This window comes from Euleptes europaea, chromosome 6 (genome assembly GCF_029931775.1).
Source record: "Euleptes europaea isolate rEulEur1 chromosome 6, rEulEur1.hap1, whole genome shotgun sequence".
NCBI classification, from domain to species: domain Eukaryota; kingdom Metazoa; phylum Chordata; class Lepidosauria; order Squamata; family Sphaerodactylidae; genus Euleptes; species Euleptes europaea.
In genome coordinates this window covers 25,867,875-25,879,879 of record NC_079317.1, presented here as the reverse complement: position 1 = coordinate 25,879,879, position 12,005 = coordinate 25,867,875, and the positions used below count along the sequence as shown (strand labels likewise).

Genomic DNA, 12,005 nt, shown 5'->3' with positions numbered 1-12,005 from the left:
CTACATCTTCCTTTTTCAAGGAGCTTAAGCGGACAAATGCAGTTCTCCCTCTTCCATTTTATCTTCATAATCAGCCTAGGATGTAGACTGGAGAGGGAGAGAGATGGGGCCCAATTTACCCAGTGAGCATTATGAGAGAGCAGAACGTGAAACTCACCAGTTCTAATCCAACTCTCTAACCATTAGGCCATATTGGCTCCCAAAACAAGCAAACAAACAAAAATTGACATATATTCTTCCTAGTGTACAGCACGAAGAAAGCGTGTTGATAATGTTATAACATAAAAAAATACTAATTTTATTTTGTCGAAGGCTTTCACGGTCAGTGTTCATTGGTTCTTGTGGGTTATCCGGGCTGTGTAACCATGGTCTTGGTATTTTCTTTCCTGACGTTTCGCCAGCAGCTGTGGCAGGCATCTTCAGAAGAGTAACACTGAGAGACACTGTCCTTCAGTGTTACTCCTCTGAAGATGCCTGCCACAGCTGCTGGCGAAACGTCAGGAAAGAAAATACCAAGACCACGGTTACACAGCCCGGATAACCCACAAGAACCAACTATTTTATTTATTTCACCACATTTCTGAAATGTCCCTCTTAGTTGTTAAAAGTACCAAACCCAAACAGAACAAACCTTTTTTTAAGGTAACCGTTTCTCTATCTTAGGATCATATTTATTTTCAGACAAATTAACATCTGGAACAAAAAGACCAAAACTAGATAACTGGCACTTCCTTTGATGCTCTAGGTGGCTAGGAACGTTTCCAGCAGAAGCTCCTAGAAACTTTGCTGACCTGGAGTTTGGCCGTTTGTGTTTGCATTGCAGTGTTGTGCTCTTGAAGGAAGACATTTTGCTTCTGTAGTGTCAGGATCTGATTGCTGAAGGAGGTGTTCTGGGTTTCCGAATGTCTTAACTGTTCCTTGAGAAGCTGCTTCTCTGTGTGCAAGGCTGCATTCTGAGAAAAAACAGAATTTAAAAAAAGGAGGCAGGAGAAACAGTGAGCGAAGAGTTCTGAGACCAATTGTGATGTGTTAGGGGATAGAACACACCCCTTATTTATTTCAAATGCAGCTACTCTGTAAGCCCCTTTTAATTTACTGGCCTCAAACTGGGCAATGGCATATCATAGATGGAAGAAGGAACTAATGGATACAAGGGCCTCTTTTCTATCTATCTATCTATCTATCTATCTATCTATCTATCTATCTATCTGTCTGTCTGTCTGTCTGTCTGTCTGTCTGTCTGTCTGTCTGTCTGTCTGTCTGTCTGTCTGTCCATCTATCCATCCATCCATCCAGCTATCTATTGTATCGGTAACACAAAAGAATCGGAAGTGAGGCTTCAGCTCCTTTTCCAATACCACTGTTATTCAAGCTGCATTCTGGAGTTCCCTGGAAATCTATCAGAGATTCTGCAGGCAAGAAGATAAAGAATGCAGACAATTTTCTTGAAAGATAACATGGCCACTGTTACCAAACTTCCCTTCTGGTCTTCAAACAAAAGGGGGAGTGACCCATACATTCTACAGCAGTGTTCTGCAAACTTTCTAGACTCTGGTGGCCCTTTACCAAACCCAGCCTGGGGAAGAGCAAGCCCAGGTTGAAAACTGATCAGTTCTACAAGTTACAAAGACAACACGGATTCTGAAAATGTTTGCCCATATAGCCAGTTTGCATATGGATTTCCTACGAAGAGGACCTCCATGCAGGAAAATATGTCTGCCATAAGACGTGAAGAGTGGCACAAGCTTTGAGATGTACTGGATCAGCTTTTGTTTGTTGGTTTGATGTGCCCTGGTTTATTTATGTGTTTTTCTTCTAAGCCTCTTTGTGTCCTTTTTGGAGAAAAGCAGTCTATGAATACTTCAGTAAATAAACATATAAATCATAAGCCTATACCTAAAAAAACAAAACTTACATTTCTTTCCAGTTCTATAGCTCGGTCCTTCACTTTCAGAAGTTCCGTTGTTGCTTCCTTGTGAAGCATTTCCCACTTCTCTTTTGCCTGATGACTAGAAGCATTGTTCTCTAAGGGCTGCTTCAATGAATTCGGCACATGTGTTTCGTCCTTTTTACTCTGCTTGAGCCCTTCAAAGTCCTTCCTTACCTGTAAAATTCATAGCCAAAGTCTTTGTCAAACATATAACTGAATTCAACTCTGAGGTCTGCAGAATTAAATTAGAATATTTATCTACAGACTCGAGATGAGCAAGAACTTTTGTTTGTTGAATATGTACTGCTATGTTCACAAGTTTGATCATTTCTTTTTTTCTGTTGTAATTTTTAAAATCAAAATATTTAAGAAAGGGATTCTATGTATCTTCAAAAATTTCTAAGACACTTATGTACGGCAATTTTTGTCTTGTTCTCAAATCTTCTGATTCCACAGTCTTAATTTTGGCATCTGGAAGTCTTCACAAAGAAGAGTCGGGAAGCTATTTTCCTCCAGGCCAGATTGGCCAGGGATCCTGGAAGGTTCCCTCACCCCATATTCTGGGCATGGAGTAGGGGTCATGGGGTGTGTGGTGGGGGAGGTAGTTGTGAATTTCCTGCATTGTGCAGGGGTTTGGACTAGATGACTCTGGTGGTCCCTTCCAGTTCTAAGTCTATCAAATGCCTACACCCATAATACGAAATATGGTTTCCCCTTTTACCATGTTTAGTTCATTTTGTAGGTGCTGATTCAAGTTAAGAAACTCTTGCACTTGAGCCTCCAACAAAGCAATTTTCTCTTCTTTATTGGCCAGCGTTGTCTTCAGTGCACATTCAGTCTTTATTTCCAGGATCTTGTATTTCCTGTGTGATAACAACAACAACAACCTTTCAATGGGGGAGATGTCAACCATTCCTCTGAAACATTAGAAATATACCTTCAACAACGTTAGTTTTCTATTAGTGGTATTTCTCCCATCTGCAAAGATCTGTTAAGATGGTTAGAAAAAATATGGTTGGAAGGTGTATGATACAGCAACCTTGCTGAACCTAAGGAGGTTTGTGTCTGGCCAATGTGCTTGAATGGCAGATCTCCTGGGAATCTTACGTATACCACTTTCATTTCCATGACGGAAAAAAGGCAAGATACGAATATAATAAGTAGATAAAATTAAGAGAAAATATAAAAGGAAAAGCCTAGGAAAAGCACTTATATCCAGCTCCTACAGGTACATGCGTTTATAAAGAAAGAAGTGCCATCTGTCCAGTGATGATCAATTATGGGTGACCCTTCCTGTGTGATGACTGGTGCTGTTGGTTAAGGGAACATTGATCAACCGATCAACATTAAGAATTGATGAATGGGGGAAGGGAAGAATCTTGCATGCACACAGCCCTCTGCTACTATATAATTACTTTTCCCAACTAGTACATCAAAACTAATGTGAAAGTGGATGTTACCATGTTTTGTTGTGTCCTTTAAACAGAACATGGACTAGGAAGAGTACCAGACATGAAGCTATCAGTTAAAGCAGCGCAGAGAAAAATGCTATGAAATAAAAGCTCTATTTTTTTTTTACAAAGGCTTTGGACAGGTCTTTTTTGTGATCATTTCCTGAGTCTCCTAGGGGGTGCACTAACTACTCTGCAGCAGCCTTTAAGTTACTGGTAGACCATGAGCTACCTGTGGAGACCCCTGATTTAGAACATATGAGATCAATATGCAGAAAAGCCTTCCACGGAACCACCAGGAAAAAGCCTCACTTGTCATTGTTGCCATTGTCATCCTGTAGCAGCAACTCCTTGTTCAATCCAATCTTCTCCAGTTCCTGATCAAGCTTGTCCAGCTCACTTGACAATCTTTGGCTCTTTAATTTCTCAAGAACCAAATCCTGAAAACAGCACCAAACTCGATTAGTACTGGTAGGCATAGTGAGAAAAAAACAAGTGCTTTTCAACAGAACAGGTCTGAGATGGGGCCTTCTGAATTGCTTCACCCAAGACTGTTCCTACATGGATATACCATCATGAAGGAAAACCATGAGACTACCATATATGCACTGTTAACATGAAACAAATGCATGTCACTTGCTTTCTGTAAATAGCTATGTGCAGTTATTGCACATATCTGTGGTGACAGAGTTATTTTTCTGTCCAACGCAAGAGTAATGTTTGTGCAGGACATTTCATGTGTGAACAACTCTTGGTTTCCTAGACCAAATGACACAGTAAAGGAAGTGAAAACTCTAGGAACCAAGTTTTATGTGTTCAATCTTACGGTCATAACATGAAGATTTCAGTTTCGTCTGACCTATTTTATCAGAGTTTTACATATATTTAGTCCACTTCAGCTGGCTGAGTTGAACTAATACTTTCCAAGACCACTTTCATTGTCACTAAAACGAATCCATTTGACCCTGGTTTAATTTGCAGCTCTGGTTGCATTCCTGCTGAACTTTCTGTAGACGTAAGGGAAGCCATTGTGGGAACAACTCACCTAACATTTGTTATATGATACTTTTCCCAATTACGATATTAAAGGGCTATATAGATTTTTCCTCAGGCTCTCTTAATTGCAACTCGGACCAAGGAAGGCAGGCTCCAACTCATCATTTTTAAAAGTAACTTTACCCTGAAGAGTGTTTCAATGATGCTTCAGGATGTTAGGTAAAAGTAAAGGTAGTCCCCTGTGCAAGCACCGGGTCATTACTGACCCATGGGGTGACATCACATCATGATGTTTACTAGGCAGACTTTGTTTAGAGGGTGGTTTGCTATTGCCTTTCCAGTCATCTCCCCAAGCAAGTTGGGAACTCATTTTACCGACCTTGGAAGGATGGAATGCTGAGTCTACCTTGAGCCGACCACCTGAAATCGACTTCTGTTGGGATCAAACTCAGGTCATGAGCAAAACTTTGACTGCAGTGCTGCAGTTTACCACTCTACGCCATAAGGCTCCTTTCAGGATGTTACACCTTTGTTAATATTTGCATGGGGGGGGGGGGTTGTACCGAATTTAATGCTTTGGCTGGGGGAAGATTTTTGCTGATTGTCTTCATGCTGATGAACTTTCGAGGTTATTATTGATGCTTATTAGCATCAATTTCAATCACTTCTCATCTCTACCAGATTATGATTCACACAGCTGTGGATCAGGATCCAAAGGCAAGCCAATGTCTTTGTGTCACAGAAGGCTGAACCTTTCACCTGCAGACAGTGTCATGAAAATATATGCTCTCTCTCTGGGCCATGACAAAATGCAGTGCTCCAAACCACCACACAATGTCTCCCTCATTCCTAATTTGGTTCAGGCCAATATACACACTTGTTCTATCTATGTTAGACGCAGAAACACGAGCGCTCTTCAGAAAAGGCTACTTTGCTTACCTCTCTCAATGTAGACAGTGTTCTCTTATCAATGGTAACTTGCTTTAGGAGGTCTTTATTGTCTTTCTCAAATTCTTTCATCTTATTGGACGAGTCCCTGAACCTAGCAAGGTCTTTTTCTAGTGTTCTGTTTTCCTTCTCCAGAGTGGCCAGCCTTACAGCACTGTCATCCAAACTGGCGTCCTTCAGTTCCACCTGCTGCCAAAGCCTTTTTGTCTCCCTCTCCAGCATCTTCTTGTCCTTGTCCAGCTGGGACACTTCCTGCTCAAGCAGTTTCTTTTCATTTTCCAACCAGTCCAGACGCTTATTTGAAAACTTTAGCTCCTGTAATCTTCTACTGAGCGTCTGCTTTTCACCTTCGGTGTCCTGGAGTTCCTTCTCCAACTCCTGGATTTTCTTGCTGCTGTTCTCCAGGATCTGCTGGAGTCTTTGGTTCTCAGCACTGACGCTGTGGTAACTCAACTCTAACCTTTCGGTTTTCTTGACTAGCATCTTTAACATTTCCACATTTCTTCCAAGTTCTTCTTTTTCCCTTTCCAGTTCTTTGTTTTCTGCCTCTATCTGAGCCATTTTTGTGCTGGTGAACTTCATTGTCTCCACCATTCTCCTCAGTTCCAAGTTCTCTTCATCTAACTCCTTGTTGTCCTTTTCTAAGCTCTCCAGTCTGAGTGTAACATTGTGAAAAGTATCTAGTGATTTCTTTAGCTTCCTGTTCTCCATTTCCAGATCCCTGCTTTCTTGCTCAAGAACCTCCACCTTGTCTGTAGTGACCTTCAGGGCTGCAACTTTTTTGGTGAGCTGCTCATTTTCCCTTTCCAGCCGATGAAGCTCCTTGTCCATTTCTTCTACTCTTTCCACCTTCTCCTTAACCTGCTCAAAGTCCTTCTGCATCTGCTTCTTTTCAAACTCCAGCTTGCTGAGCCTGCAACTAGTCTCAGTTACCATTTCATGGAGTATTTTGTTTTCCGTTTCGACGTCTTTCACTCTGGCCTCACTGCTGACTTGTGATCTCTGCCTTAGCGATAAAACCACTTGATTGAGATGATGCGTTTCTTTTTCTAGGTCTTTTATCTATACTCAAAATAAATTAAATGGAAAACTGAATACCAGAAATCTTACATGAGGCTCTAGATCTGATGAGATGAATGTGGTCCATCATAAATTGCACTCTAGCAAGCTGTACACGAGTATAACGACTGGGTGGTTGGCACCAATCTGTTATGTGCTCTCGTAACACAGGAGTGGGGAAAGAAAAATCGGTTTTTATATGCTGACTTTCTCTACCACTTAAGGAAGAATCAAACCAGCTTACAATCACCTTCCCTTCCCCTCCCCACAACAGACACCCTGTGAGGTAGGCGAGGCTGAGAGTGTGTGACTAGCCCAAGGTCACCCAGCTTGCTTCATGTGGAGGAGTGGGGAAACAAATCCAGTTCACCAGATTAGCCTCCGCCACTCATGTGGAGAAGTGGGGAATCAAACTCGGTTCTCCAGATGAGAGTCCACCACTCCAAACCACCACTCTTAACCACTACACCCCTCTGGCTCTCAGCATTGATGAACTACCTGTGGCCGCCCTCAGTTGTATCTTCAAATCACAGTTGGAAGATCGATTTTAAAGGCAAAATACATGTTTAGTTCCTAAAATTTAAATGAATGGATGATGCTGTACCAAGCTTGGAATAAACCCACTTGTCAATTTGCTATATGAATGGCTGAAGCTATTCAAAACAACAGGTGTCAAAGGCATTGTGATTCTTCCTCTAGCGATAAGGAAGTCGAGCTGTATTCCCTTGGCACTAGCTCCACACTAACACAAAGGTCAGGAAATGCCCAAAGATTATAAAATTAGTAGAGGTGAATTGGGTGAGCTGCTTTTTATTGAACAGAACTTGGCAGCAGGGAAAATCTTCAGTGGCCTTTTGTAATCCAACAAATCTTTTTACATAGCTGAATGAGCATGCCTCCAGATGGAAATTTCAAGGCCCGCCTGTCTTCATACCTGTCTCTCTTTGTCAGCCTTTAAGGTCTCCATCCTGCCCTGAAGCTCTTCCTTCTCTTTCAGGAGCTCTTCGCTTAATGTCTCCAGGTCTTGATTACTTTGCTTCTCCCTTTCAATCTGGTTTTGTAATTTCTCAATCTGCATGGAGAAAATTACCACAATATATCATGCGTGCAAGCCTGAACGAACACTGCTCTCGAATAAGGACACGATAAAAAGGAAAAACAGCTTTGAACTGTTTTCTGGCATTGAAACTTATGCCAAAGTAATGAATCTGGACAAACAAGATTTTTTGTTTTTGCTGAAGTCAGCAAGCAGCAATCCAAAAACTGGCATAAGAATGCCAAATAGTTAAGTAACACAAGTTTGCAGCAGAATCTCAGAACTGGAAACACTTCACCAGAAGAAATGTCTGTAATGCTGGAAGTTGACTCCTTTGTCTCTCTCGTGTTCCAACACACTACATTCAGGGGCCAGGGGCCTTCCAAAAAAATTCCAATGCATGTGCAAATGGTTTCGAGCATGCACAAAGGTCCCCCTGCCCCCACTGGCCATCCTTATTTACATTGCAGCTCTCTGCAGTAGAGCATAAGCTGCTTTAGCAGTTGGCCTGAGCTGCAGGAGCAACTGTTTGGGTGGTGCAAGAAGCCACTTAAAGAAGGAGCAGGCCCCACTGCCTTCATGGAGCACCTTCAGAAGCTCTCTAAACCCTAGACAAGTGTAGAAAACATCTATGGTTCCCCATTTCAGATAACACAGTCCACATAGGGGCTGACACAGCCCAGCTCCTTCCCACACTAGAGCTGGCTCCAGGTTTTGAGGGTCTCAGAAGCGAGTTCTCTATCCGCTACCCCTCCACTAATGCCACATCAGCAGCTCCTCCTGCTTCCCATCTGCCATGCAGATGCATGGAGAGCAGAAGGAGCCTATGAAGTATTGTGCAGTGCCAAGGTGAGGGGCACTACAGGATCTAATCCTCACTGCAAAAGAAGTTAAATATTTCAACAACTTAAGCACATTTACACACACGTAGAAAGATACAGAGGAGGGAATCAAAAAGCTCTGATGTCAATCTCCCATTCCTTGGCTGACCAACTTGTTCTAGCCCAAGCATGCCATAAGACCACCTGCTTGATTGAGCTAAACAGCAAGTCAGTCCCCATACAAGGAGTATATTATGTCCTACTTCCATTCCAAACTCCTGGTACATCCCCCCATAGAGCATTATGCTCGGCTAACACCAGATTGGCTTGGTCCTGTGTGCCAAAATTGAGCACCACTTGTTTTTAGAGTAGAATTGCTAGGTTTTAAATTAATGCTGAATTGAAATTTGAATGTTTTATTGTATTGCATTTTATGATGTTTTTAACTGTTGTTAGTTGCCCTGAGCCTGGCTCCGGCCGGGATACAAATCCAACAAACAAACAAACAAAACCAATAGCTCCATGGAATGCAACAGCTTGATTAGGTCTCATAATGTTTGCCAGCATCTGAATGGGAACCCTCGGGATTTGGTAATTAAATAATTTCTTTTTTTCCTGGGGAATTAAAACAAGTTTGGCAGAATTCTTTATGCAAAATATTTGTGGCTGTAAAATGTTACACTCGAAAGACAGAACAGCTGCTGCCATCTGGTCCAATCAGCCAACCATCTGGATAATTTGGGTAACAGTTATGGTCAAAAGAAGCCGCCAGCATCTTCTCTCTGCCCCTCCCAGTGACCATTCCTCATACAACAGACTGCAACTGAAGGCTTCTAATTTGCCACAGTGTCCAAACGCAGGCTGCTTGGTGAACTAGAGTTTGTTCCCACCACCAAACCAGGATTAGATTTGAATCCAGATTCTAGTCTTCCCAAATCCAGAAGGTTTCAGTTCAGCAGAGGCACAGGAGAAAAAGAAAGAAGAAGAGGGAAGGGAGCGCATGAGTATGACATCAAGTGATGCTTCTGCCCATCACTGACAAACCTCTGCTTGCTTGCTGTAAAATCTAGATTTTGGCAATATCTTTGTCTGTGCTTATAGCCTATTTAGCAGGTGAACTGATTCTAATTCTATGACAATCTACAAAATAAGGCAAGGTTAGGTGTATGCTGCCATTTATATTTTATTTAGCAACTTCTATCCTGCAGTTCAGTCTAGCCTCTCCAAGGCAGCTAACAACAGAAGATAAATAAAATTAAAAACCATCTGTTAGAACATAAATACAGCAACAAGACTGCCAGCAGGTTCTTTGCTACCGTGAACACAGCTCTCAACAGAATTTCAGGGGCTGTTGATTCACTTCGGGGAGCAGTCTGAAGTGCCATTAATAATTCTAAATGACCTGGGACCATGGTACTTAAAGGACCACCTAATCCAGTATGTGTCCGCCTGACAATGGAAGTGAAGTTCTGTGTGTTGCCAGTAAAGCAGGCAGTTACAGTCCCAAGACTTCACTAGTACTGCACCACCAGAATTCTGACGTTTCCTCACCCCGCAGATACATACCCTAGTACCAAGACCAATGAGTTTTCTGTGCCAGCTAAAGACCTCACTTTGGACCAGGCTTTTTGTTGCTCTATCTATATTATGATTGCACTGTTTTTAATGCCTTTTGTTGCTATTTTGCCTTAATAATGGTCCCTTCATAATGGTTTCACCCATTCTTGATAGCGTATTTTATTGTTTTGGAAGGGGACATACGGGCAATCTAGTCCAACCCCCTGCTCAATGAAGGATCAGCCTAGAGCATCCCTGACAAGATTATTTTAAGAGCTACCCTGCTGTTTTGAATATTATTAAGAATGATATTTTAATAACTATTCATGTAGATACTGGGGAGGGGTTACATAATTGGAGCTTTTAAAAGTTATCTCAAAAACTGAACGGTTGAGAGCAGAATACAAATATTTTTAAAAATACGTAATCAAGAGCAAGATGGAAATATTTAGGAGAAATAAACCAGAAAACAGTTTTAAAGCCACAATGAAGCAGCATAACCAGCACTGTCACAGTAATAAATGAAGAAAGAAGCACCTTAAGAAAACACCTATCAACTGAAAACTCAGGAGAATGCAAGTTCTCCTGGCACTGAAAAGCTGTCAAAATGGATGCCACCCGAACATCTCTAGAGATAATGGGATGGATCTCACTGCATCCTACCATTCCAATGAGCAAAGTTTGAAGCCTTCCTCCAGCCTGAGGATCCTTCCTTCAATTTAAGTTGGAAGAACACATGAACATATGAAGCTGCCTTATATTGAATCAGACCCTTGGTCCATCAATGTCAGTATTGTCTACTCAGACCGGCAGTGGCTCTCCAGGGTCTCAGGCAGTGGTCTTTCACATCACCTACTTGCCTAGTCCCTTTAACTGGAGATGCCTGGGATTGAACTTGGGACCTTCTGCATTGCAAGCAGATGCTCTACCACTGAGCCACGGCCCCTCTCCAAGGTTCCTAGGAGTATAGTCAGATGCATCCCATGATTCTAAAACCTGGAGCCACCACTGAGAAGATCCTATTCCTGATCACCACCACACCTGAACTTAGGAGCACCCAGAAGATGGCCATATAGGTGAAAGGTGGCCTTTCAGATATGCTGTGTTGTTAGTACCTGTTTTAATGTACCAAAGATTGCTATAAAGCATCCCGACTCAAGCCTGCAGGTTTTCACCTAGTGTGTCATAACCTATCAAAGGAGGGAGGCACCAGAAAAACTTGAGAGAACAAAGCATTTTCAGCATCATCCCTGAAACAAGGGTTACAGGCATTGCCTAGCATCCAGATAAGCACATTCAAATTACTGTTTATGTACACGTTGAGAAAAATAGTTGTTCAGTTTGGTCCTCGCTCCTGAATGAACAGACCAAACACCAGGTTGCAAGACTGTCACTGAGACGCATATGGCTGACTCACAGGAAGAAAAGGGTGAAGATAAGCAGATTGCAAGTATTTATTAGCCCATGTTACAGGAAGTGTCTAGATAAGAAGGTGCTGCCCGTTCTGTAGATAACAAAATTTAGCAATTACAAATGTGAAAGCAATACACTTCACTAGTCCCGTAGGGATGCTTGCTGAGCTCAGTGATAACTGCAATTCATAAGGGTATCTCAGGGGACCTTGCACCAAATGCGAATGTCCAATTAAAGAAGAAGAAGAGTTGGTTTTTATATGCTGACTTTCTCTGCCACTTAGAGGAGAATCAAACTGGCTTACAATCACCTTTCCTTCCCCTCCCCACAACAGACACCCTGTGAGGTAGGTGAGGCTGAGAGAGAATGACTTGCCCAAGGTCACCCAGCAGGCTTCGTGTATAGGAGTGGGGAAACAAATCCAGTTCACCAGATCAGCCTCAGCCGCTCATATGGAGGAGTGGGGAATTAAACCCGGTTCTCCAGATCAGACTCCACAGTTCCAAACCACTATTCTTAACCACTATACCACGCTGGCTCTCTATTTAAAACCTCTCAAAGGTACCCAGAATGGAAAATGAAAGCAATTTATCTCAAAACGTGATTTGTGCAAAACTGGCTTGAGCAAATTAATAAAGGTTAAAATTACCACAAAGAACAACAGTCAGTTTTTATACCCCACTTTTCTCTACCTTTAAGGAGTCTCAAAGCAGCTTACAATCGCCTTCCCTTCTCCTCCCCACAAAAGACACCTTGGGAAGCTGGTGGGCTGAGAGAGTTCTGAGAGAACTGTG

At 42.3% G+C, this 12,005-nt stretch overlaps 1 protein-coding gene across 1 annotated transcript in view; it reads right to left on the bottom strand.

Moving 5' to 3' along the window:
- The window catches only part of CCDC88C (coiled-coil domain containing 88C), a 133,196-nt gene that overhangs the window by 21,338 nt on the left and 99,853 nt on the right, over nt 1-12,005 (bottom strand). Inside the window, exons 14-19 of the mRNA XM_056851343.1 lie at nt 7,319-7,456; nt 5,317-6,387; nt 3,694-3,821; nt 2,652-2,793; nt 1,916-2,104; nt 792-953 (exon numbers count right to left, since the gene is read on the bottom strand). Of these exons, the coding sequence (XP_056707321.1) occupies nt 792-953; nt 1,916-2,104; nt 2,652-2,793; nt 3,694-3,821; nt 5,317-6,387; nt 7,319-7,456 (1,830 nt within the window). The remainder of the gene's footprint in view (nt 1-791; nt 954-1,915; nt 2,105-2,651; nt 2,794-3,693; nt 3,822-5,316; nt 6,388-7,318; nt 7,457-12,005) is intronic.